Source organism: Dasypus novemcinctus, chromosome 15 (genome assembly GCF_030445035.2).
Source record: "Dasypus novemcinctus isolate mDasNov1 chromosome 15, mDasNov1.1.hap2, whole genome shotgun sequence".
Taxonomy (NCBI): domain Eukaryota; kingdom Metazoa; phylum Chordata; class Mammalia; order Cingulata; family Dasypodidae; genus Dasypus; species Dasypus novemcinctus.
In genome coordinates, this window is record NC_080687.1 from 33,104,774 (window position 1) to 33,131,376 (window position 26,603).

The 26,603-nt window shown below is 36.5% G+C and overlaps 1 protein-coding gene across 2 annotated transcripts in view; it reads right to left on the minus strand.

Moving 5' to 3' along the window:
- The window catches only part of ITGBL1 (integrin subunit beta like 1), a 321,497-nt gene that overhangs the window by 34,985 nt on the left and 259,909 nt on the right, over positions 1 to 26,603 (minus strand). For both annotated transcript variants that reach the window (XM_004458398.5, XM_071208213.1), the window contains one exon: positions 7,439 to 7,555. In XM_004458398.5, the coding sequence (XP_004458455.1) occupies positions 7,439 to 7,555 (117 nt within the window). The remainder of the gene's footprint in view (positions 1 to 7,438; positions 7,556 to 26,603) is intronic.

Here is a 26,603-nt window from a genome sequence, read left to right on the forward strand (position 1 = left end):
CCACCATAGGAGCCAGCAATCCCACCACTTGGTTTAAACCCAAAAGAATTGAAAACAGGGATTTGAACAGATATTTGCACACTGATGTTCATAGAGGCATTATTTACCACTGCCAAAAGTTGGAAGCAACCCAAGTGTTCATCACTTGGTGATTAAATGTGGTATATTCATACAATGGATTAATATTCAGTCATAAAAAGGAATTAAGTCTTGATACATGAGACAACATGGATTAAACTTGAAGTTATTAGGTCAAGTGAAATAAGCCAGACACACCAGCCTTTTTTCCTAGGTTTGGGGATACAAAAATTTAAGAGTGTGTGGAAGAGAGGGAAAGAAAAAAATATTGATTACATTTTTGAGAACTGCACAGACTTGAAGAAAAGAGAGACACAAGAACATTTACAATGCAATGTCATGATGCCATATGAAAGTGCTGCAGTCTGGAGGAGTTATAAAATAATTTCAGAAAAGCATCCTAAAGGATGTGAACAGGAGTTACATTTAGAAGAATTATGAGGCATTAGTCAGAAGGAGGAGAAAAAAAAGGAATAGAATGTCAGATAAATGGAACAAAATCAAAATACAATAAAGCTTCTCCATCTTTATTGTCCTCTGTATTGGTCAGCCAAAGGAGTGTTGATGCAAAATATCAGAAATTGGTTGGTTTTTGTAAAAGGTTTTTATTTAGGGTAGAAGCTTACAGTTACCAGGCCATAACGCATAAGTTACTTCCCTCTCCAAAGTCTGTTGCCATGCGTTGGAGCAAGATGGCTGCCAATGTCTGCCAGGGTTCAGGTTTCTGGGGTTCCTCTCTTCTTGGGGCTTGCTTTTCTTTCCTTACAACCAAGCTTCTTTGTGTGCTTACTTCCCAGAGCTTCAGCTCAAAACTCCAGCATCAAAACTCTAACATCAAAACTCCAACTAACTCTTCTCCATGTCATTTTCTCTGAGAGTCCCCACACATCAAGGGGGCAGGGAGGCAATGTCCTATTGATGTGGCCCAATCAAAGCCTTATCATTATTTAATCAAGTAAACCCCTGAATCCAATATAATCTAATATGCCCAGAGGAAAAGACCAGTTTACAAACATAGTCCAATATTTCTTTTTGGAATTCATCAATAATATCAAACTATTACATACTCCAAGAAGAAATTATTTTTCTAACAAATGGCAACCATTAGGGGAACAAAGAACAGTCTTCTGCCCCTGTCCCATTGGTCAAACCAGAAAGTTGGAATTCGTCCTCCATTCTGCCCATCCTTCACTCACATCACTAGATCACACATTTCTGTAAATGCCGCTTATAACACTCCCAGGGGCAATCTTCATAGGTTACCTAGGCATTCAGACTGTGCCCTGACACTAGTCTCCCAGAAGGACATGGTACAGCAGGACAGCATCAGGTGTTCCTCTCCACAGGAGTCCTGGTAGCAATTCATGAGGATCACAGCTAATATAGTTGTCTGGGGACTGACTTTTCTCCAGAGAACACAGCCCAGATGCAAGGAAATGAGATCCATATTGCACAGATGCTATAGATTGTTTGGCTAAAAGAAGCCTCATATCCCACAGGAGTAAATATTCCTCCTAATGATTCCTTAAATATAGCTTCAGGGGACCTGGCTATTGGAAGTGTCATGGCACTCAGGGAAGCCAAAAGCATGGCATCCCCATCAGTCAAATCCCCTCAATCCACCTGACATTTATCAATAATAGGTCAATTTACCACGAGCAATGTTGCCTGGTAACATTGGTATACACCACCTTCTTCTGTTTCTAGGAAACGGGAACTAGGAGATTAACAACATATCAGATTCTCTTGCAGCAGGAGGAAGGAATTTTGCTAGTCTGATATCTATACTGCTTCTAAGACTCTCTCCAATAAATCCAAGTTTCTCTATCTCTCATGAACTCCATTTAGCTAAACCATTTTTATCTCTCCCCAGGATCATTTCACAGCATCCAAATTCATCTGCTAACCCCAAAGCCTTCTCACAGGTACTCAAATGATCTTGGAATGTGTTTCACTCTCTGCCTTTCCCTCATAAACCTCATCGCACACTGTTCTCTGTAACTGCTGTGCCACACTCCCTACCTCTCTTTACTTGGCTAAGTTCTATGCATTCTGTTCCTAATAAGTATAGTTGTTGGGAGGCTTAACTGAGTTGACATATGTAAAATATGTAGTATGAATTTTAGGAATTAAGTAACACTGTTATCCAAATATGAATTCAAAGGGCACAGCATTAGGGAAGGCTACCTTGGTCCCCAGTCTTTGTTAAAATGGCCCATAATATATTTTCCCATTGAACTAGGGCTTCTCCTTTCTAAACATTCACCTTATTGTCATTCCATTGTCAACATCTGCTTTTCAAGCTTAATTAAAAAGCTCCAAGAAAGCAGGTACTCTGCCTGTTGTAGCCATCACTAAATCTCAAGTACTGGTAAATACTATAAGCACAAAAATATTTTTTTAAAATTAATTATAGAATAAATGATGACTTCAGTTTCAAACATGAAGAATTTGAAAGGATTTTCATATTGAAATGGTTAATTAGAAATTGAAAAGGAGAGTCTGAAGCCAAGATAAGAAATTATCTTGGGATTATCTTGGGAGACATTGACCTGAAACATGACAGGAAAGTGGAAGAAGCTGAGATGAGTTGAGGGAAACAAACACATCTAAAAGCTATTTCCAGGGAATAGTAAGGCTTATTGGTAATCTCTGGGAGATAAGCAAGAAAAAGAAATTAAGGGGTTATGAAAGAAGTGAGACAGGTGACCGGTGGAAAGGTATGTCCAAGGCCCAGCGAGGAGGGAATTTTATGGGGGTTGCAGTGAGAAGTAACTACAACTTTATGCTAAAAGGTGGTCATGTAAATGAGCACTGAAATCACCCATGACTTGGACAGCTAGAATTTATTAGTAACCTCAGGCAGAGTCAATTATATGAAATGGATGGGGAGAGAGCTAGTTTCCATGGGTTTATGACTGAACTAAGAGGAATGGAAGCACACAAGTCAAAGGTAATGGCATCAAAGAAGTCAAAAATATTTAAAGGCATGCCTTTAAATGCCTTACATGGAATAAGGAAGCAAATTAATAATTACTGGCTTTATTATTCTAACATGTTATATACATAATGCGATATATATTAATGAGAAAACAAATTTTGATGACCACAGATATTTTTAGATAGACTGAAAATATACCAAACCTTTGACAATAGTTTGAGGAAATCCTAGTGGGAAGTGCCTTCCTAATCCATGGTTGGATGAGGAAAGCTTCTCCACAAAAGGCATACTGCTGAGTAAGATTTACTAAAAAGTAAAGTTACTTTTGAGAAGAATGTTTTTGGCCACTTTGATTTGGTAGCTCAGTTTCAAATCTGAAGAGACTGCTTTATGTAGAAAGAAATTAAAGTAGAAATCTTCCATTCTTTCCAAAACTGAAAAACAAGAAGTCACAGTTCTGAATAATTTGTCTGTTAAAAGAATTTATTGATTAACAAGCAAACATGGAGCTGTTACATATCCAAGAGAATTTGCAGTAGTCCATAGCAGAAAAATTCTGCCTGTGCTAGTTGTGTCTGTCACTTTATATGTGTGTAAATAATAACTATGATAAAATATCTAAGGTATGTATGGCATTTACGATCCAGATGCTATCCTAAGTATATAAAGTATTATGTACATATGGTAACCATTTAATCTCTCAAAAACCCTCCAAGAGAGTTGTTATCATCATTTTATAGATGAAAAGTAGAAGTTAAATAAATTCCTTTAGGTCATATAGGTGGTAAGTGTTAGAGCCAGGAACAGAAACAAGAAAACCTGGCTTCAGTCTCTGGTCTCAACTACTGTTCTATACTGCCATTTATTAAATGTTTATTAGACGCATGGAAATGCATGATCTCCTTCTTAATTAACTTACTATGTTGTATTTTTAGTACAAAATCACTATAGGTTCAAACATGTTGGTTAATGGAGTGTTTCTTGCGTTTACAGAAAACATCTGAAATCTAAACGAAATTCATAACCATAGTAGCCAAGTTCACACAGTCTCTTTCATGACAGCAATGATCAGAAAATGGAGTTAAAAGTCATTTACTACTTGTCTGAAAAGAAATCACAATTTGAAGCTAAGTACAAAGCCAAAGTAGAGCCATTTAGGACTAGAGTTGATATTCTCTAGTGGGGTTCGAATTACCTTGAGTTCCTCTATTGGGGAATCATAAAGAGAATGTCTGTGTGGGTTGATAAGTTATATGTGAATTTTTTGGCTGTATATTACTTAGGATATACATGACCAGACCATTGTTTGGGAACATCTCTCCCTCTTGGAATTATGCCTCTTCAAGCAATCAGACCATCCATCACAAGTGAAGATTAGTATGAAGCGAATGACAAAGAAAGCAAAAATAAAAGTACCCAGTGGAATGTGTAAAGATGTGTACATAGGCCCTCATAGAATAATTTGTGGCAGAACTAAGGGCCTCATGCCATTAACAGGGCTGGCTAGCTCATGTGGCTTATGAGCAATGTCAGAAGGTAAGTGAAACAAATGCTTACCTAGAACTAGCATTTCTAGGTAAACCCATCATCCTAAACACGTATCAGCCAAATACATTACTCAAATACAAAGTTAATTTTAAGAATGCCATAAAATGTTTTCAAAGAAAATTTCCAAGACCTATTTCCTTTACATACTTGAAAAACAGTTGAGATTGTTTGACCAATAAAATATTTAATAAAATGTAAATTATGAAATTAAATCCAGAAATGATATCTTAGAGATGTTGGGTAATAATTAAGAAAAAGCACATTTTGAGGAAATCCAATTATAGTGATCAAAGATGATTCTCTTTCTTGAGAAAATCCTCTCTTTCCCTAAGCTTGAAAATGTCTTCATCCTCTGATGATGAAGCTTTGTGATATCACATATATTGGAGAAGATCAACCACCTAAATAATCACTAAATGTGTGGCTAAGTATCTCCTAAATTATAATCAAGACTATATCAAGAGGATAAGGATGTATTTGTATGTATAAAGATCTTTCCTAACCTACTATGTTATCCTTTGTCTACAGAAAGATTGGATTGGAGGGTCAGCAAAATCTAGAAAGAGATAAAAATTATAAGACTGTACAGTGTGTTTGCTGCAGTGACCAGAGGGGAAACCCAGATATCCTGACATGAGAATTGTGTTCCTTTGGCAAGTATATCATAGCAGCTGCCATCATGCTCTGCAAACATCCCTCATCCTTACCATCTTGGTGACTTCTCCCTGGCAGCACCTGGATTTCTCTGCCAGAGGGCTTTGTCCTGCTGCTAAGGCCTGCTCTGTGAGGTATGCTGGATGTTGCAGGGGAAGAAATGCCTCAACTAATGACTGGCAGTCATATAAGAACTGTGTGTTTTACATGGACTCCTAGAGTTGCTCCTGTGGGATGAAGCCCCACTTGATCATAGTAGTAACTGGATCGATATACAGTCTTTATCGGCTGCCTTATCTTTCCTATCACATTTTTCTACTCTTTTACCAGTGTTTCCTTCAACTTTCAAATAAATTACTTGCATCCAAATCCTTGTCTCAGAATCTGATTTCCAATAGAGTTTCCCTACAAAAACTAATCTCTGGGGCAGTTACATTTCTCATTATAAATCAAGTAGTTGGTATTCTGAATTATACGCTGGACTTTTAGTTGTTCAGTTAATGGAGTCAGTCCTCTCTGGAGCAGACAACTCTGGGTAGACAGACAAAATAGAGTCTGGACATGCAAAGCTGAGAATTAGTCTAAAAATAATGCTACTTGGTGAGATGGTCACTAACCAGTTAATATCTGATATAATCTAACAGGGAGATATATAGATTTTGTTTCATCTTTGATTTCCCCTCCAAAGTTGGAGAGAAAGAGAGATTAATTTGGGCGGGGGCCTATATAACTTAATGAGTCATATATAGATGTAATAGGATTACACAATATCAACGATTTCAATAAAGTCACTAAAGCAGTTGAGAAAGGAAATCCATGCGAAGAAAACACTCCATGTCCAAGAGAAAATGATAATGATAATAAGAGCAGAGGCATGTATATGGTACTTTCTAAAGTGCCAGGCAAGCTTTACATATGTTGTTGGACAATCAAATGAGTTAATAAATGTAACATCCTTGTAAAAACCCAAAAGACTATAATCTGTTTAGATATTTCAGGGAATTAATAACAGCCAAGGAAGGATCTGAACTAAAAGTAATATTGACATAACATGAAAACATTTACATGTCACTCAAGGTGTGTCAGTGGTAGAAGGAAAGATCTGCAAAATAAAAGTCAGAGTTCAAATCCTGGCTCTTCCATTTTTTAAACTATGGGACGTTTTTTGAAATTTTTTAATCCATCAAATTTCAATTTTCTGTTTATAAAATGAGAAGAGGAGGAACAATCTCTTAGGGAAGTTGCCTTCAGGACTGCATGAGGAAAAGCACTGGGCATAAGAAGGATCAAAAAGGTTCTTTATCTTGGCTGACAGAGAAAGAAAGAAGAAAATATTTTTGGTCAAATTGAGAGTGTTTTACAGTTATTTATAAAGAGACTAGACTGATAGATGTACTTAAATATTACATAGATTATAGAGAGAGATCATGTCCCACCCTTCCATGGAGTACATGCATTTTGATTTGTCCAACAGCAGTACTCGATTGTATTACAATAATTTTCTTGAAGGGGTATAAACTTTATTCTTTAAATATAATTTCAGGCTCAGTTCCCCTCAATTGTACTAGAAACCTGGAATGAGCTGAAATCAGCTTATATTACTCTCTATCAATAGAAGTCTTTCCAAACCTGAGATCCCTCTCCTGGATGATGGTCAGGTGGATACTGCCAGCACATTCTACCTCTGGGACCTCATTTCTCTGCTACCTTTGCTGACTACATTTTATCTGCCTCACTCTTCATTTGAACATTCATGACTTTTGTTAAGTGCTTGTTTGGGTCTGAGTTCCAGCACGAAAACTGATGGCGTAACTCCTGTGATTTTGTAGTTAAACATGAATGCAGTCTTACTGCCTTATTTCAAGTTTTTTGGGTGGTACTTAATTTTCCCCATCAACGTGTCTGTGTACAATAATAATAGTCTCATTATACTGCTGAGATGCAGGCGAGCCTTCACTGCCTTCATAGTACTTAATTTAGACACTACCATCTTTTATCAATACAGTACTATGTATTTTGACATACCCTTGAATCAGGAGTTCAAGAAAATAAAGGTCATTACAAACCTAATTGTATATTTTTTTTAGGTCTAATTGCATGTTACTTTTTGTTTATGTTCTTTGTAGTAGCAAAATAAAAAGGAGGATAAGTAGAATAAGATAGGAAGGTGATGCAAGTTGCATGCAAGTGGCACGAGGCTGTGCAAACTGTTCCAACCTCCACAGACCACGCCGTCGAGATCTTCACAGAGGCGATCATCACATTCGCACATCTTGCCATACACTCTACGATCTCCTGGGGGATAGCAAGTGCATTTGCCACATTCACATTTACCTGGAAAAAGAGAGAGCACAATCATTATAAGATTCTCAGAATCAGTGAAGCTTTCAAAGGAAACAAGCATATAACCCCAAACCTTTCAGACCAGTTCTAGTTTGCATTTGATAATAGTTGTGCAAATAACTTTCCTTACCTCCCTAAGGTAGGCTGAAGTTCGAGAACGAATGCCAGGGAAGCCAAGAGTCAAAGTGATATTTGCTGGCTCAGAACTCACTCACATTTACTACTCTTTATTTTTTGTTTCATTTGTCTTTGAGGAATAACTCAGTTTCAGACCCTCTAGGTATTTCACATTCAACTTAATTTGATGATAACATTTAACATAATTGATTTAATTTCATATATTTTTATATAAATTGGCATGATGTCATCTTTTACTATTTTGATTTTGGCTCTATCATATGAGAGAAAGTGTTTGTTGAAACATTTCAAGTGATATATTTTTGGATTATTTAGAGTCAATTTTTATAGTTCATAGAACTCATTTTAGCATGGTACAATGTGTCAAAGCAATGATTATTGACTTAAAATTTAAAAGTAAACAGTTTTATTTTGAGTGAGCTTGATCCATACTTTGGAAATCTCTTAACTATTACCATTATGGTGACTCACATCATTATTTCTTGAGCTGTAATTCTGTGTCAAACACTGTAATTCCTTTGTTTTCATTTCAGATGGAATTAATTAAGTTAAAATGAGGCCAAACAGGATGAGGGTGGGTCCTAATCCAATATGACTGTTGTCCTTACAAGGAGAGAAAATGTGAAGCTGACACAGAAGAGAACATCATATGACGATGGAGACACAGAGCAGAAAGCCCTGAGACAGAAATGGAAGCCCAAGGATTGTTGGCAAAGAATCAGAACTAGAAGGAGGCAAGGAAGGATTCTGCCCTATAGATTTCAGACTTGTAGCCTCCAGAACTGAGACACAATACATTTCTGTTGTTTTAAGCCCCCTAGTTTGTGGTACCCCTGGGAAACTAAGACACATTTTGACGAGCATGACTACCACTTTTTTGAACAGGAAACAGAGACTTACAGGGGCCAAGTAACTTTCAGTGGTGTCCCAGCTAGTGAGGGATAGGTTCAAAATTCATATCCATGCCCACTAACCTCAAGGTCTGTACACCTAACCATGAAGTCACACAGCACCTTAATATATTGCAGCATCAGGAGGCTCCATGAGAAAGTAAAGACATTAACTTATCTGAGGGATTGGTACCAATTTGCCAGAAGTTCAGCTGGATGGCAGTGTTCTGAGACATCTGTTACTCCCTGTCTTTAGTCCAACCATCGTAATTACACAACCCACTGAAAGGATCATAAGATGCTTCAGGGCTGACCCCGCAATGCTGTTAGTCATTCACTTGCTGCACTTCTATTCGTTAAGGAAATTCTGAGTTGGTAGATGATGAAAGAAAGATCAGTATTTAGAATCATATAATTTCAGAGCTGTAATTAAAGATAATCTAATGCAGTGATTCGTCATCTTTTTTTGGAGGCAGTGGTGGGGTCATGGTCCCTTTGAGAATCTGGTGAAAGCTGCGGCAATAGAGGGCGTTGCTCTGGTTGCCCTTCAACAAAGCTCCCTTCCTACTTGGGGTCAGTTCCAAGTTCAGCGGGAGGCAGGGGTCCAAACCATCCCCATCCCACCCCCAACCTCACTGATATTCTCTCTTCCCACTTCCTGGCAGCCGGAATGGGGACACACCCGATGATCTTGGCCAAGACTGATTCTTGAGGCTGGAAAACTAAGTCACAGGGTCTGTGGCAGGGTAGCAAGTACCACAGCATGGAGTGAGTGTCCTGGATCTGTGAAGCCTGGCACACAGTGACTGGCTGGCAGGAGCAGTGGAAGTAGGGACTGGCTCTTGGGACCTGCTTCCCTGGGTTCCTGCCTGAGCTATATTGCCCAAGTTCACATTCTGAACTTAACACCCTTCTAATAAATTCCTTTTCTGCCCCAGTTAATCAAATTGGTTTCTGTTGTCTACAATCAAGAAGCCTAATTAGTTCACCCCAGCTCTCCCTGGAAGAATAAACCAAGACACATTTACCTTTTATGAAATGTCAGGAGGCTCCATGACTCTCCTCAATTTATTTAATAAATAAGGGAACTTAAGCATAGTGAGGCTAAATGATTTGCCTGAGGTCAGATAACTAGACATTAGCAGTGTTGGTGTTAGAACCCAAATTTTCTGAGCCTGTCACCTTCTAATGTGCATAAACACTCTCATCCTTCTCATGAGTGAATGTCTCCAAGAATGAAGGCTGTGAAGAAAAAGAGGCAAACTACAGGACCAGTATGGCCAGTACAGTTAATTAGACCTTCATGGACTTTGTGGGAAACCACTAATATCAACCATATAATTCTTGAGAGATAAGGCATTCTGTTACAAAGATAAAATCAATTTTTTATGTTTCAGATCATATATATTAAATAATAGTGACAAATTTAGTAGCATGTTAAGGCATATAGTACATTTCCTTAATAAATATTATCAGCTTCTATTCCTCTTTGGAAGAGATGAACCAAACACTGTCATATTTGTCCAGAAAGTCTACATTTCATTGTTTTTATTGTGGATAGTTTCTCTCTCATATTTCTTCTCTGAACTTGGATAGTAAAGTATTAACGTTCACTCCTAGGAACATTTTGTTTCTCAACAGATCATAACTTATCTGCTTCAAATATAAAATTATAATGAACCATTCACAATTCTTATTTTTCTGCATGCGTTTATTGGATTTTTGTTAGATGACATATTAAGGCAATTATTAACGGAATTAACTTTATGGAAGCAGATATAATGTAGCTTATAGGATACAGTGGTTTCTGATGAAGAGGCAAAAAATATTACATCAGGAAAGGCAAATTTATTGCAGATGAGAGAAAAAGAGGAAAATTTTCATGCAATCCACATTTTAAAAACATATATTTTTTTCTGTTTCAGTGAGCAATCAATTTGGTTACTACTAAGATATATGCCTGCCAGGGAAATTCTCAATCATTCTTCAAGATGCAAGGTAAATTTTGTAACTATTTGATACTTGCACTCTCCTTCTTCATCTTCACAGATACCATAGAATTAACTGTCCTTATGTGTCCTCATAATGTTATGAATTAATATTTATTAAATTATGGTATTCATATAATCATGGTAAATAGTTTAGCATATTGGCATATGAGCTATAATGGGAGACTCTGAATTTGGGATAGAATGTATTTCCATTTACCTGCATGTCTTCACTGTATTTCCAAAACTTATATTAATTAAATATGTCCCACAACAAATTTATCATTTTTCTTCACAAACCAACTCCTTTTTCCGGGTCCTTCGTCAGCAAATCTAAAAATATTATCATGTCATATTTTATTCTTTGCTTCTTTATCTTAATTTCCATTTAATTTCACAAAATCAAATTTCTTAAAACATACATATGATTATATAATTCCTTTGTATAAATCCTTCTGATGACGTCACACTCCCTTCCAGGCAGAGATCTAAATTCTGAACAGAATTCTCCACACTTGGTTCAATTTGCCTTTCCAAACAGATACCCAATGCTCATTGTGTATTCATTTTTCAGACACTTTGCATATGTGCTTTATATCTTTCTCTCTGTTCTGCACTATGCCACTTTCTCTGGTAAATTCTTACCCGGTTCAACACCCAGTTTGAGTGCATTCTTTTCTATAAAGCCTTCCTTGCCACCCCTGTTCACTGCCTGCAAACTGCCCCATGTCTCTGATCCCATAGCACTTTGTTCACACTACTAGTAGAGCACAGAATACAAATTCTGTGCTAAGTACATGCCTGAACCCTGTCATAAATAGTGAGTTCTTCATGGTCCAGACTGACACTGAGATTTGTATTCCCTTAGCAGCCAACAAAGTTAATTTATTTACTACATTATTATTAAATTATGTACCACATTAGGGTAGTAGGATGACACTAACATACAGATTTATGAACTTTGTTCTTGTTTTTTAACAAAAAATTGAGTGGAACCTCTTTTTATTTACTAAATGGCATTATTATTCCTATGAATGTTTTAGTATTGTGGAGATATAATTGTAGAGTCTCAAATGACTATCAAATTAGTATTCTCATAAATAAGAATTTAGAATAATGAAAGCCTGCATTACTAGAACAATGTGCTATTTTATATAATAAATTAAGAAGAAAATGTAAAGAGATCTCCAAATAAAATAATCCAAGTAATTTTTAAAGGAGAAGACAATTCATCAACAATTGAAGAGATGATAGGAATAACTGTGTGAGAATAAATTAATTCAGGCAACACCATCAATTTCATCCAAGCAAAACATCTGAAATTCACTCTACAGCATGTCTGCCCCCTCCTATTACATTTCTAAAAAGTTGATAATTTTTAAGTACATGAAAAAATAGAGTCCAGTGATATTTTATAGGGACTGTAATTCCTATGAATTATATTTTAAGGCTGGATATACATTAGCAAAGATGAGTAAGGAATTTAAATCAGATATCTAGGTGTTCTGATCAAAACACATTTTACATAAACTTTACAAATTTGAACTTGTGTAAAACACAGAAAAACTGTAAGTAAAGACATTGACAAAAAGGCATCATTCATAGCAGTGGGTAAAACGATAACACAGTTAATCATTTCAACAAACAAAAAATATCTCACTTAATTGAAATCACCTACATTTAAATTTTATTAAATTACTAAGTTAAATCTTTTCTTTGAAAGGTATGTATATGCTTGTCTTATAGAAATTTTTCCACAAGACTATGTTAAATTTACAAATCCAGATCTACTTATTCCAAAATATTTCTTATACGAAATAAAAAGTTACTAAGCATCCATTTTGTGTGAAGCTCTTGATTAGGTGTGGTAATACAATAATCATTAAGGAAGTGGAGTTTGGGTGGAAGGTGAGACCTAGTGAAATGTAACAGGGAATTCAGAAACAGCCTCAAGCATATATGGACACTTGATATATGACAACGTGGCCCTTCAGAGAAATAAAGCTAACCTTTTTCATAAATGGTACTGGTGTAAATACCATAAAAGAAAACGTTAACAATATGAATCATCTTTGGAGCTTTGGTTCATTAAAACCGAGACAGAGTGTAAAGGTGAGCTGTAGAATGGGCGACGATACCAGCAATACCTATATCTGACAATGGACTAATACCCAGACTATTTAAAGGAGTCCTGAATTATACAACAACAAATATACACAGTACTCTACAAACATACGCCACACTCCTGAATAGGCACTTCAACAAACCAGAAAGTCAAATGGCCAATAAATACATGAAAAGATGCTTTCTCTCATTTAACTATGTGGAAAAGGTAAACTAAAACCCCAAATCAATCAGATTAGTGAACCTTTAAAAACCGATTATAACTAATGTCAGCAATGGCTTAGAAATACAGGTCACGTCTTCTACAGCTGATGGAAGAATAAATTGGAAGAATATTTGGGGAAATGTTTGGTATTATCTAATAAAGTTGGCATGCGTTATCTATGAACTAGCAAGTGCACACATTTACACCAGGAAAAGTACCAGAACAATCACAGCAGCACCATTCCTAAAGTCTCAAAAGAAAAATGCCCCAAATATTTATCAATATTAGACTAGATACAGGCCAGGTATTTTCTTAGATGGAACACTGTGCAGCATTGAATATGTAGGAAACACAAGTACATGCAACATCACGCTTGAATCTTAAAAACATAATGTTGCATGCAGCAAGCCCGCCACAAAACAATGAATATTATTTGAGAGTATAACTCCAAAACACGCAAGTCTTTATGGTAGTGTTTGGGGATAGATACTTAGCTGAAAGACTATTAAGAAAGGTTTAGAGACAATTACCATGAAAGTCAGGATGGAGCGTATACTGTGACTGGGAAGGGAAGTAGGGGGAGTCCTGGGATGCTTGCATTACTCTGTTTTTAGACCTGGGCAATGGTTTGGGCTGTGAAAATGGTAGGGTGGTTCCAAATGCTATAAATTCATATGTTACACACTTCTCTGGGCTTGATAGAATATTCATGATATAAGGTTGGGATAGCTGGTGAGCCATGTTGGAAAAAATAGTGAACCTGTCTCTTTACTTAACTCCTTACAATTAAATATATTTTAAAAGGCTTTGGTATTTAAATGTAAAAGTTTAAAACATAAAACACTAAATAGGAATATAGATGGAGTTCGTCATAATCTTTGGGTGGAAAAGACTATTCTAAACTTGACACCAAACCAGAAACATAAGGGAAAATATTGTTAAATTTGGCTATAAACTATTCAATTGATTTAAAACAACAAAAAACATAAACAAAAAAATACACAAAATATTCATATATACAGCAAACTAGAACAAAGTATTTCACAAGTAAGATAGACAATAAGTAAACCTTACTACTGAATAGAGAAGTCATATATAATAACCGATAATAAACACTCAAAAGATAAATAGAACAAAGACAAAAATCATTCATTTACAATAGAAGTAATACTCAATAATACCATCAACAATAACTTAATTATATCTCTTAGTAAATCCAGTGGATAAAACTGAAATAATACTTGTTGGGAAGTCACTAGATTCATTAAAATAGTTGAAATTCTTGAAATCTTTATGATACTAAAATTTTACTTGATATAACCTAGAAGAAACCTCCATTCATGGTTTTTAGCATTTTCCCTACATGTTGCTGCCAGGTATATATAAGCAAAATATCATTTTAATACTTGTAAGAGAAATCCTACTCCGTGAAATTTCAGCGTACTTATAACTCAGTACAGCTAAATTATGAAATCAAATTTATTTCACAACATTGGAGACTGTTAGAGCTGGAGAGGTCATGAGGGACGGTGAAGTCTGTCTAACCCCACAATTTACAGATCTGGAAAGTTAAGCTCCAACAGCATGACTGTGTGTGTCTTGCTCAGGATCACACAGGGAGCAGGGGCTGGACAGCTCATCTCTTCTTTTGCAATCACTTAGTATAGCTATTGTTTGTCCCTGTGAACAGTTAGGAATGCTTGGTCTACCACCTGTCCTACCGAAATGGAGAGATAACTGGAAGCATTTCTTGAAGAAAAGATGTTAATCTCGGGCAGAGGTTAATATTCTAAAATCAATATAAAGCCAACTATGCAAAATCGTGAAGATGACAACATTTGCTTTCAGTCTTCATATCTCTTCCTCCTCCTTTTCCTCTTCTTGATTCTCTCCTTTACCTCTCTTTACCTCTCCTTTACCCTTGCTCCCTGACTGCCTCTCCTGCCATGCACACACGCTCACCCACACACCCACATGTGGACATACATTCACTCCCTCTCACTTTCTGACAGGTATTTATTTTCTTCTTTCATTCTCCTGTCTTGCACAATCTTAACCATGACAGTTCTCTCGGGCTTCAGAATTAGCCTTTTGCCTCTCCTTGTCCTCCTCAAACTTCTCTTTTTAAGGTCTCATTTCCACAGAACAAAGTCTTCTAATCAGCAGCGACAAGTTAGTATACTAGGTGGGGAGATGCAAAGATGAACAAGGCTGGTCCCTAACCCCAAGGATTAATAGGAGGAGAGAGTTCCTTGATTAACTAACTGGGCAAACTCATTCCTCACGTGGTATTAATGATCACTTGACTCTTCTCCTTTTCATTATTCAAAGTAAAACGGCTGTGCATTTTTGAAGCAGTTAAAATCTTAATGTTTCAGACACCATGTGGTAGATGTATAGACTTAAACCGTGACTGTTAAAACAATGAAATCTATTCCAGAAGGCATAAGGGAGAAGACAACACACAAGCTAACAAGCAAAAATCAGTTCTATCTTGTACGCTCACTCTTTTGAGATGTTTAGTTGGAGAAAGATTTTAACCTCCTTTAAACTACACCACATACAGAACACACGAGTTCTTGCTTAAGAATAGGTTTGACTGGGGTCATCGATCTTGACTTGAATGTCAGCATTGATTTGATCACACCCCTAGTTATTCCTTCAACAAACACATTTCTAAGTATCAATTATGAGTTAAATGCTGTGCTATAATTGGAGATACAAAGGCAAAAAAAAAGACCTTTACAAACTTTTAATAGTGAGGGAAATAAGTGTAAAATACATATAATTTTCATACATATGTAAGAATGCAATGACAGAAATATGCACAGAATACTATGAGCTCACACAGCCTGCAGCATCAGAAAAGATTCCTGGCCGTGGTGAACTGGGGACGAGTCTTAAAATTCTTCTTAAATGACAGCCAGGTAAAGAAGAAGGGAAATAAAGTTTATGACACAGACAACAACTAAAAGCATAGGCTCTAACGACAAATACATCTGGTTTATAATTTGGCACACACATGATTAAATCTGATTCCTTGGAAGAGGAAATTCAACCTCATTTATCATGGTTGCATTATGGAAACTTTAATCATAACTATAACATTGGATTACTTTAATATCCAAATATTATAATGCATATAAAGTGCATAGTACAGAGGCTGACACACAGTAAATAATCAGTAAATATTAAATATTAATTATTGTTATTCACATTTTTATAATAAATATGGGGAGGATTGGGTTTCAATTACTCTCATAATACGTGTTCTCTTGCATTATCATTCCTTCTCCATATTAAAAAAAGTGTATTTCTCGGTCCAGAATGAGATTATTTAAGAAATGCACCTGCCAGCATGGTAACAGCCAGCACACTTTCTATGACCTTATTTTCTTTCACTTTTTGCAATGCTAGAAGACATACTTGCAGTACATGCTCAATAGTTGGAAAGTAATTAGAGGCTCACATAAAACAGAAAAAAGATTAGCACTTTACTAACATAGTCCTTCTTTGCTTAAAATAATAGGTTTACCATAGCAACCTGATTGCTCTAGAAAAACCTCCTGCCAAATACATTGTAAGTTCCCTTGAAATTTCTATGAGAAGGAATTAAACACTTGAAACTATAATATTCTGTACCATTTCATCTAAGCACAAATATTTTTTTTGCGTGTGTGAGAATAAAGCAATCTTCCTTCAGATGTTTGAAACTGAAGAGTTGTTTTCACCTTCCATTTCAAAACGGGCAGTGAAACTTCTTATAATTCAAGCCACATTGACATTCCAGATCAATTGCTGCCAAGAAAGAGTTGCCCATGACTTTTAAAAATAAGGATAAATGTCAATCCTCTATTTGTGTGTTTTCTTAGTACACAAGCACTAAAATAATCAGTCATGTTCAACATGAGGAAATTAGACATTTAAGTCAAGTTCGTAGTATTACAATATTCGATTGTCTGCCACAGGGTGTCTAAAAGTGAAAATGGAAAATGGGGATACCGAGCCTTCCTCTTTTCTAAAGGTTTTGCAAAGCATGGAACAAAATTTCACAAAGGAGGTCATTTAGACCTCTTAATTAGATTATCTCATTATTTCAACCCTTCAAAATAGTTTCCAAAATAACACCTAAAATTATTTCTAAAAGTTTCATTTTTTCCAACAAAAATAATACAGATTAGTTAGTAATATCATACTCATTTACAAATGTAATTTAGATATTAAGCAACATTTGTAATTTTCAAGATTAAATAGTTAATGAATGAGTGAGGAGGATAGAACTTAAGTGATGAATCAATGTAGCCCACCATGAAATCCATTTAAAGACTCTAAAGCTTAATACAATGCCTTTTCTCAAGAACTACATGGCATAACAGAGGTAGAATCTTTAGGCATGTTTTGGACAACAATTTGGGAGGGCATGGCCTTAAGACATGGGTTGGGAGAGAGCCAAGCTTTAAAATAAACGCTATGGCAAACCAACAGTCATCTGGTTATGTGCCCTGGCTTCTTATTACTCATCTTAATTTTCTTTTGACCAGTTACTTTCCAAAGAAGACCTCTGCACTCCATTTTCATGCTGTGTCTTATCAGAATGGATGGCAAGCCCACATGAAGCCTTTGTGAGAAGTAGCAGCCATTGCCTTTCACAGAAGAAGAATTATGATAAAGGTACTCCCTCAGAGTACATCAGTTGGAGTAAGAAGCTCTTTCTTCCTAGTTAATACAGCCCGTTGATTGGGCAGTGGGTAGTGCCTTGCTTTAGAAACAAAGGTTTTGAGCTTCTATCAAAACATGGCCTATCCTTGGTACTTACTATATTGATTTCATTTTGGGGCATGAAAACACAAAAAACTTTAATGTACCATATAGGAAAATTGTCAAAGAAAAGTCATTGGCAATAAATGCTATTCATTAATGGAAGAGAATGCTGTGGAAATTATTTATTAAAAATAAGTAGTGATTGTTTGTGCAAAGAAGAGGTAGGGTGCAACCAGGCTTTTATTACTTTTAAATTCTTGAGTTTTGACCCTTTAAAATTTTAAGAAATGCAACTAACTGTATCACTTCTTTAATATACATTTCAGGAGTGTGAATTAGACTTATTGAACAAGGGTGGAGTATCTTCCCAAATAAGGGACAGTTAGAAAATTCCTTTTACAAATTGAACCACAAAATCAGTAGAAAAATACATAATCTTGTTTCCATCACAAACTGGTTAATCTTAAAATATACAGAAAAATACACCATAATGTAATATTTTTGGCTAATATGTTTTTATTTTTATATGACTCAACAACATTGATTTCCTAAAATCATAAGATGTTAAAAAGAATATTGTTTATATATGAGTGTACATGTGCACAAGAAGGGATATGTATATATATGTATATATGTATATAAATTTGGGGGGTCATTGGATATCAATGTGAGCATTACTCTTCTCCCCCCCCTCCCCGTCCTGCTGTTTTTGCCGTCTGTGTCCTTTTGCTGGGTGACCTTCTGCACCAATTTCTCTTTTTGTCTTCTCTTCTTGTCTTTCTCATCTAAGATTCATTAGGAGTCAATCCTGAGGACCTCTCATGTAGAGAGAGGTTCCCTGTCAATTGCCCCACCTCAGTTCCTGTTCTCTGCTGCACTTCACCTTGACGCTACCCTTTGTCTCTCTTTCATTGCATCATCATCTTGCAGCATGACTCACTTGCATAGGCACTGGTTCACTGTGCAGGCACTCAGCTCGCCATGCAGGCACTGGCTCATCATATGGGCACTCAACTTGTGGCACAGGCACTCTTGTGGGCATTCGGTTCACCACATGCACACTTGGCTCGCTGCGTGGGTACTTGGCTCGCTGTGCAGGTACTAGGCTCACTGTGTGGGCACTTGGCTCACTGCGTAGGCACTTGGCTCATCACATAGGCACTGTTTCTCCATGCAGGCATGGTTTTTCTTCTTTTTTTTTTTAAAAAAAAGATTTATCTATTTTATTTATTTCTCTCCCTTCCTCCCCCCACTCCCCAGTTGTCTGTTCTCTGTGTCTATTTGCTGCGTGTTCTTCTTTGCCCGCTTCTGTTGTTGTCAGCGGCATGGGAATCTGTGTTTCTTTTTGTTGCGTCATCTTGTGTCAGCTCTCCGTGTGTGCAGCGCCATTCCTGGGCAGGCTGAACTTTCTTTTGCGCTGGGCGGCTCTCCTTATGGGGCGCACTCCTTGCTCGTGGGGCTCCCCTACGCAGGGACACACCCCCGCGTGGCACGGCACTCCTTGCACTCATCAGCACTGTGCATGGGCCAGCTCCACACGGGTCAAGGAGGCCCAGGATTTGAACCGCAGACCTCCCATGTGGTAGATGGACGCCCTAACCACTGGGCCAAGTCCACTTCCCTGTCTTCTTTTTTTCACTAGGAGGCCCCAGGGATCAAACCCGGGTCCTCCCATATGGTAGGCAGAGGCCTTTTCACTTGAGCCACATCCATTCCCCAGCATTGCTCTTAAATGGTTCAGGATAAAAAAAATCTCTTTGTAGTATTTCTGCCTTTTCTAAGTTTGAAATTATTTCAAAATAAAAATACTTTATAATTTACCAATATGTAAGTAAAACTTTAAATATAATTTTATCTATGTAGCCAATATGTTATTTTAAAAAATAAAGTCTTATTGATAATTACTCTTACACTTAGCCACACATTGTCCAAGTTTTCAGTTGTGTGAAACATTCCTTAGCATCATATCCAGGATTTAAGGCATATTGTTTGTAAGACAATTTCAAACATACACAGAGCTTGACACTATGGAGAAGTCTAAGTTTACTGATATAGTAAACTTGATACTTGCTTTAACTTTTCCACTTTATAGCTCAGGCAGCAAAATCAGGATTAATAAGTAACAGCTCCAGGGAGAAAGAGTTTAATATACAGTAGTAAATAACATTCTACCTGTCAAAGCTGTACCAAATGCAATGTACTGCTGTGGTATAGAGTAAGTTCCCCATCACAAAAGAATTATTCAAGCCAAGAGGTAGTTTTTTTATAAGGGTTAAGAGATTGAGCTCTGGAGTCAGAAAGACCTAAGACAGATTCTATCTACACTTAGAGGTGAGAAATGACTAAACCTCTCTATTTCAAAATTTTATAATTGCTTTATTAAGTAATGGTAGTTCTTAAAAAATATTTCATACTGACATTTTTTAACAATGCACATGAAATCTTATTGTCATTTGTCTCTACCTTAAAAATAATTGCTATATGAGCAAAAATCAGATATATAACATTAAATAATGGCTTCTTAGACAATAAGTATTTGACAGGTCAAGCTCCTAGAGAAAGAGAAAACATAGAAAATTATTTACATACCTTCTCTGTAAATAATTCCCTTGAAGCATCTGAAAGCCAAGCAGAAAGCATATCTAAAAGGTGAATAAACTAAGCAAAGGTGCTTTTTTTTTCCCTTCTTTCTACTGTTCCTGCTGTTGGAATCCAAGGAACTTCACATAGAAGGGTGCTGATAAACACCCAGGCTCTCAATTTAGATGTCATACCAATCCCTGTTTGTACCAAGGAAATCTGACTTTACACATTGTATATGGCAGAAAAAGAAATTTCTTGCAAAGAAGATAACATCCACAAAATTCTACAAGTTTTGATAAACAATGTTTATACTCAATCAAAACAAGAAACAGCACAAAATATAAAAAAATTAAATACCAAAAAATAAACAAGAAAAAATATACAATAGAAAGAGATATCAAAACTACATAGATGAACAAACTGTAATTGCCAATCATGAACTTTAAAATACCTGAGTAATATGCTCATGCACCATAGTATTGTATGGAGATATTCACCAAAGTATACAACTATAAAAAATAAAATGGAAATTCTGAACTTAAAATACAACAACTGAAGGAAAAAACTCAATAAGCAGTTTTAACAATAGATTAGGCAGAGCAGAAGAGAGGATTAGTAAATTGGATGATAAATCATTAAAATATATCCAAACAGAAGCATGGAATAAAAAGAAGAGGAAATTGAAAGAGAGAAAGAGGGAGGTAGGTGGAAAGAGAGTGCATATAAAACACATATGACTCAAATAGTATCATATATATTGAATTGAGTTCCCATAAGGAAAGGAGATAGAATGGATAGATGCAATTTTAGAAGAGATATGGACAAGACAAGCGAAACAAATGAAAGAACCATCTCAGGGGAGCCAATGTGGCTCAGTAGTTGGGTGCCAACTTCCCACATATGAAGTCCTGGGCTCATTCTAATATTTCAAAAGAAATATTCAAGAAAATAGGTTCTTCAAACAGAATGAAAACGATCTAAAATAAACAATAATATAGAAAGCAATGAGGAAAAATGAAAAGTAAAAACGTGGGCAATCTAAATGAAAAAAAGCCTTTAGAAATAAAATAATGCTTTATAAATTTTAAAATAAATCTAGAATTTAAATTTTATTATATTAGAATTACCTTGACACCAAAATCACATAAGGACATTACAGGAAAGGAAGTTACAAGTCAATATGCAAAAAGAATATTACATCATATAGACATAGGTATAAACCTTGAATAAAGGGCTTGCTTAACATTTAAAAATCAACCAATATAACCCATCATATTAATAGAAAAAACATAATGATTTCCTCTCAGATGCACATTATTTATTTGATAGTATTCAAAATTTGGTCATGAGATAATATAAGTGATTAAAAAGGTACTTCCTTACTTTGATGAAAGGAATCTAAAATAAACATATAGCAAAAAACATATTTAAAGGTAAAAGGTTGAAAGTCTTTTTCCCAAGACTGGGAACAAGACAAGAATGCCCACTATTACCATTTTTAATCATTATCACACAAAATTCTTAGCTAGGTATAGGATTAAAAAAAGATGGATATAAAGAAAGAAAGAACACTTCAATAGTCACATAAGGCAGACTATGTGTATAAAAAAAATCTGTAAGAGCCTATATATAAAAGATTAAAATTAGTAAGTAAATTTACTTACTGCATTCAAGTGGTTAATATAAATATTTAGTTGTATTTTTATAAAACAGCAATAAAAATTTAAGACAAAGCTTTAACAATTATATCTTTATATAGTAACTTCTATTTATTTATTTTTTAAAGATTTATTTATTCCCACCCCCCCCCACCCCCCCGTTGTCTGCTTTCTGTGTCCATTTGCTGTGTGTTCTTCTATGTCTGCTTGTATTCTCATCAGGTGGCACCAGGAATCTGTGTGGGTTTTTTTTGCATCATCTTGCTGCATCAGCTCTGTGTGTGTGGCACCACTCCTGGGTGGGCTTCGGTTTAGCGTGGGGGGGCTCTCCTTGGGCAGGAGCCACTCCTTGTGCGGGGGTACCCTTATGCAGGGACATCCCTGCATGGGCTGGTACACTTTGTGTGCAGCAGCACTGCATGTAGGCCAGCTCACCACACAAGCCAGGAGGCCCTGGGTATCGAAACCTCGGACCTCCTACATGGTAGGCAGATGCTCTATCTGTTGAGTCACAGCTGCTTCCCTATATGGTAACTTTTAAAACATAGCTAGGAATATATCTAATGAAAGATGATCAAGACCTATAGAAAACTATAAAGTAATAAATGAAATTAAAGAATATACAAATAGAAAGAAGGAAGAAAGATATATCAGGTTTATTGATTGGAAAACTCAATATTGTGAAGGTATCAATTCTCCAACAATTGACATAGATACTGTATTGCCATCAAAATTCTAACAGGTTTAATTTTGAGATAATTTGCAAGTCTGTTCTAAAATTTATATAAAAATTAAAAGGGACAAAAATAGCCAAGGCATTCCTGAGAAGAAAATCTGAATGATGGTCATGTAAATAAGGTTGGAGTCCTCAGATTCCATCAGATAAGAAGAAACATGCCATTTTGATAACAATATCAAAGGGGTAATGGTAGAGATGGAGGAAGAGAGGGAGCTATGCTTCTAATTAAGGGAAGAAAGAAGAATGGGAGGTGATTGGAAGCGAAAGTACTCAAATGAATGTGATTATCTGTCTATATTAGCAATGGAAAAATAGCAGAAAATAAAGACTTCCAAATTGCAAGTCCTCCAAGCAAACCCTCCCCTCTCCCCTTACTGTAGGATATTCTCATTTGCTTGAAAAAGAACCTGAGCTTACTTTGGCTCCTTCATATTATGAGTTAAATTGTGTCATGTGTCTCATTCAAATTTCTGATAAATTCAAAGCAGTGAATGTACAATAATCTTTTTAAAATTATAAGTAAATGCTAATTGTCCAAAGCATGCATGCCATTGTTTAAAAAGCACTGTCTTCTTTGAAGTAAGAGGATATTGTCATACCAGCTCTTGAAGTGAAATGACTTTGTCTTTCACCTGATGGTTATAAAAAAAATAGAAGATTCAAACAAGTCCAAACAATAACAGTTAAAATCACTACTGCAAAAGCTTTTCAGGCAATGAATTGAAGGTAATAAAAGACAACAAAGAAAGGCTAAGTGATTCGATGCTTTAAGCAATGATAAGCTCTGTATTATTCAAAAAGCAGTTCAGGAAACCTGATTGCTTTTGTCTTGTGTCATCTTTGGCTTAAATACATCTGGTTGCCTGTGCATACAAAGCTTGCCCATGATCTGTTATGTAATGAGTTATTTCACTAATTCCACTGGGAATTTCAATTTGAAGATTCTTTTTCTTTTTCTTTTCCTGCTACAAAATATCATCTGCTTTATGGGAAGTTGAATTAAAACATTCTAAAATCTTTCTGTTCCAAGTCTAAGATTTTGATTTATCCTCCACTTAGTTTTCAATTTTGGTTTTTGCTTGTTTGGTGAGATGATGTGATTTTAAATGGAATTTTTAAGTAATTTTAAAAAGTAAAAAGATTTATTATAGTGTTGTGGTTTCATAGCTGCCAAAATACCACGCAATGGATTGGCTTAAACCATGGGAATTTATAGGTTCACAGTTTTAAAGTTAGAAGAAGTCCAAAATCAAGTTATCACCAAGATGATACTTTCTCCCAGGAGACGGGTTCTGGGGCTGGCTGCAGTGATCCCTGCTCCTTGGATTTTCTGTCTGGCAATGAATATGGTGGTCTCTCCTGACTTTTCTCTTCCTGGTCTCATTGACTCCCAAATTCTGGCTGTTCCCTGTGTCTTATACTTCCTGCCTGAATTTCATACTGATTAAAAAGGAACTCTAGTAAAAGTAATAAGCCCCATCCTCATTCAGTTGGACCACCCCATAACTGATGTAACCTCATCAATAGGCCCTATTTACCATGGGTTCAAATCCACAAGAATGGATTAAGTTTAACAACATGTTTTCCTGGGAGACATAGCTCCAAGCCACCATATATAGTGAAATACAGTACATGAGCTTCAGATACAGCAGAATGGAGATCAGATAGGTTACTGAACCTAACATTAATTTTTTATTCCATTACTGGGCTTCAGAAAGTAAGGATATTATCTAAGATATCCAAAAACAAAAACTGTGAGTTAGAACATGACTAGTAAGCCGAAAGTTCACATTAACGTTTTGCCCTCAGGGTAAAAGCCTATTACAATCACTTCAAGTTATGAAGTTGGAATAATTGAGCCTGAGTCTCCTTTAATAAGCTGAGGGCCCTAGAAAGAAGACTAAAGTAGTCCCCAATCAGTAATATGCTATTAGAAACTAATGCAAATTTTTGCTGAAGGAAGTGTCCTCAATATAGATGTCAAGATTTTCTAAAGTTTAAGATCAAACATATACAAACTCATACTCCAAGACCAACAAATACACAAAAGGAAACAAATCACTACAACTGAAATTCAGTCAAGGCAATATCTTTTCATCTCTCCATATTTCAGACTAAATATTGTCTAGCTACCTTGTCATCTTTTTTTCTTGGATAGACTTGCTATATTTATTCTAATATTTATATCTGATAATCCCAACACCCTGAATTAGCTAAATTTTGAGGTTAGTGCATTAGACTGTCATGTCTGCCCAATACCTTTCAGCCCCAGCTTTCAGGAGTTAGAGTCCAACCACTAAGTTAGAAGAAAGAGTCCATGCAAAAGCACCCTCATTTCTGATACTACCTGCAAGGTCAGGGACTTCCCCCAAACCATCTTCAGGTTTGATACTTCACTGAAAAGACTCACAGAACTCACTAAAACCTATTATACTCACGATTACATTTAGTACAGGGAAGGGCTACCATTTAAAAGCATCCAAAGGAAGAAGAACGTAGGGGGAAGTCTGGGAGGAGTGCAACTTGGGACTTCTAGTAACCCTCCTTCAGTGGAGTCAAGGATGTTGCTACTTCATATCAGCCACGGTGTGTAACAATATGAACAGAGCACTGCCAACCAGGGAAGCTCATCTGAGCCTCCCTGTCTAGAGTTTTATCAAGGCTACACTAAGTAGGCCTAATTGATGGATTCAATATCCGTGTGGTTGGACTCCATCTCCAGCACACCCTGCTCCCTCAAGGTTGGACTAATATCATGTGACCCAAAGCCCCAGCCCTCTAATCACATGGTTAGTCTTTCTGTCTTAGCCAGTCTCCATCCTAAGACTAGCAGTGAGGCAGGGCCTCACCTGAGTCATCTTGTTAGCATTGATGGTCAGGTATAGTCTGGGAGCCCACCATGAATAACAAAGACACTCCAATCATTTGGAAAATTCTGACTGTTTAGAGGCTAGGCCCAAAAGATAAAGATAAAGACCAGACATCTCTTTGGGTGAAGGCCAAATTCCTTACTATACATCTAAGAACTGGGTCATTTATGCATCAGCTCCCATGGTGTGCCTTTTGTTTTCTTGGTCCTGTTCCTTATCCTATTTCTTTGATTAAATGTTAGACATTGCATAAGAAAAGATTACAGATCCTCTGGGTGATACTATTTTCTTCAAAAATGTTTCATCTCTTATTAGCAGATAGAAGTGTTTCTCAACCTGAGGGCAATTTTGCTCCTCAGGGAAAAACTGGACAATGTCTAGAGATATTTTGGGTCATCATAACTGGGGGTGGGGGGATGGACACAACTCTAGGACACCTAGTAAGTAGAGACCAGGGATGCTACTAATCATCCCACAACACACAGGACAGACCCCACAACAAGGAATTATCTGGCTCAAAGTGTTATCAGGGCTGCTGGTGAGATGTCTTGAGACCTTAGCCCAGTAAGTGACTGAATTCACCTGAGGGTGTGTTGCTCCAGGTCTTGTTGACCCCTCCTTGCCAGAAGAACCACCTACTGAGACAGCAGTAGTTACAAGGGTCCTTCCTCAGTAAGGGGATCCTTTTGGCAGATCCTGACATCTAATTTTTGTCACCTCAGCTCTGTAATACTGCCAAAAACTAGGTTCTCCTTTCCAGCAGCTTTATGCTTAGCTTCTTCACTGACTATCTTGAGCTGTTTAAGAATTGAAAAAATGCCTGGTGGGAAAAACCACAGTGTACTGGGCTTACTTTGCTATATCACTCTTCTCTTTGTGATTTTAGGCTCTCTAATCCTGCCTGGAATGAAATCTTAATCTTAATTGCATCAACAGTTTGAGATTGCCTTTCTCTGGGAAGGAAATCTTAAATGCATCAGCAATTTGAGGTTCCCATTCTACCTGCTACTCTGTGTTTTAGCTACAGCCTCTGTTTGTATTCTCAGCCTACAGTCCCTGCATCAAACACTGGCAAATATCCCA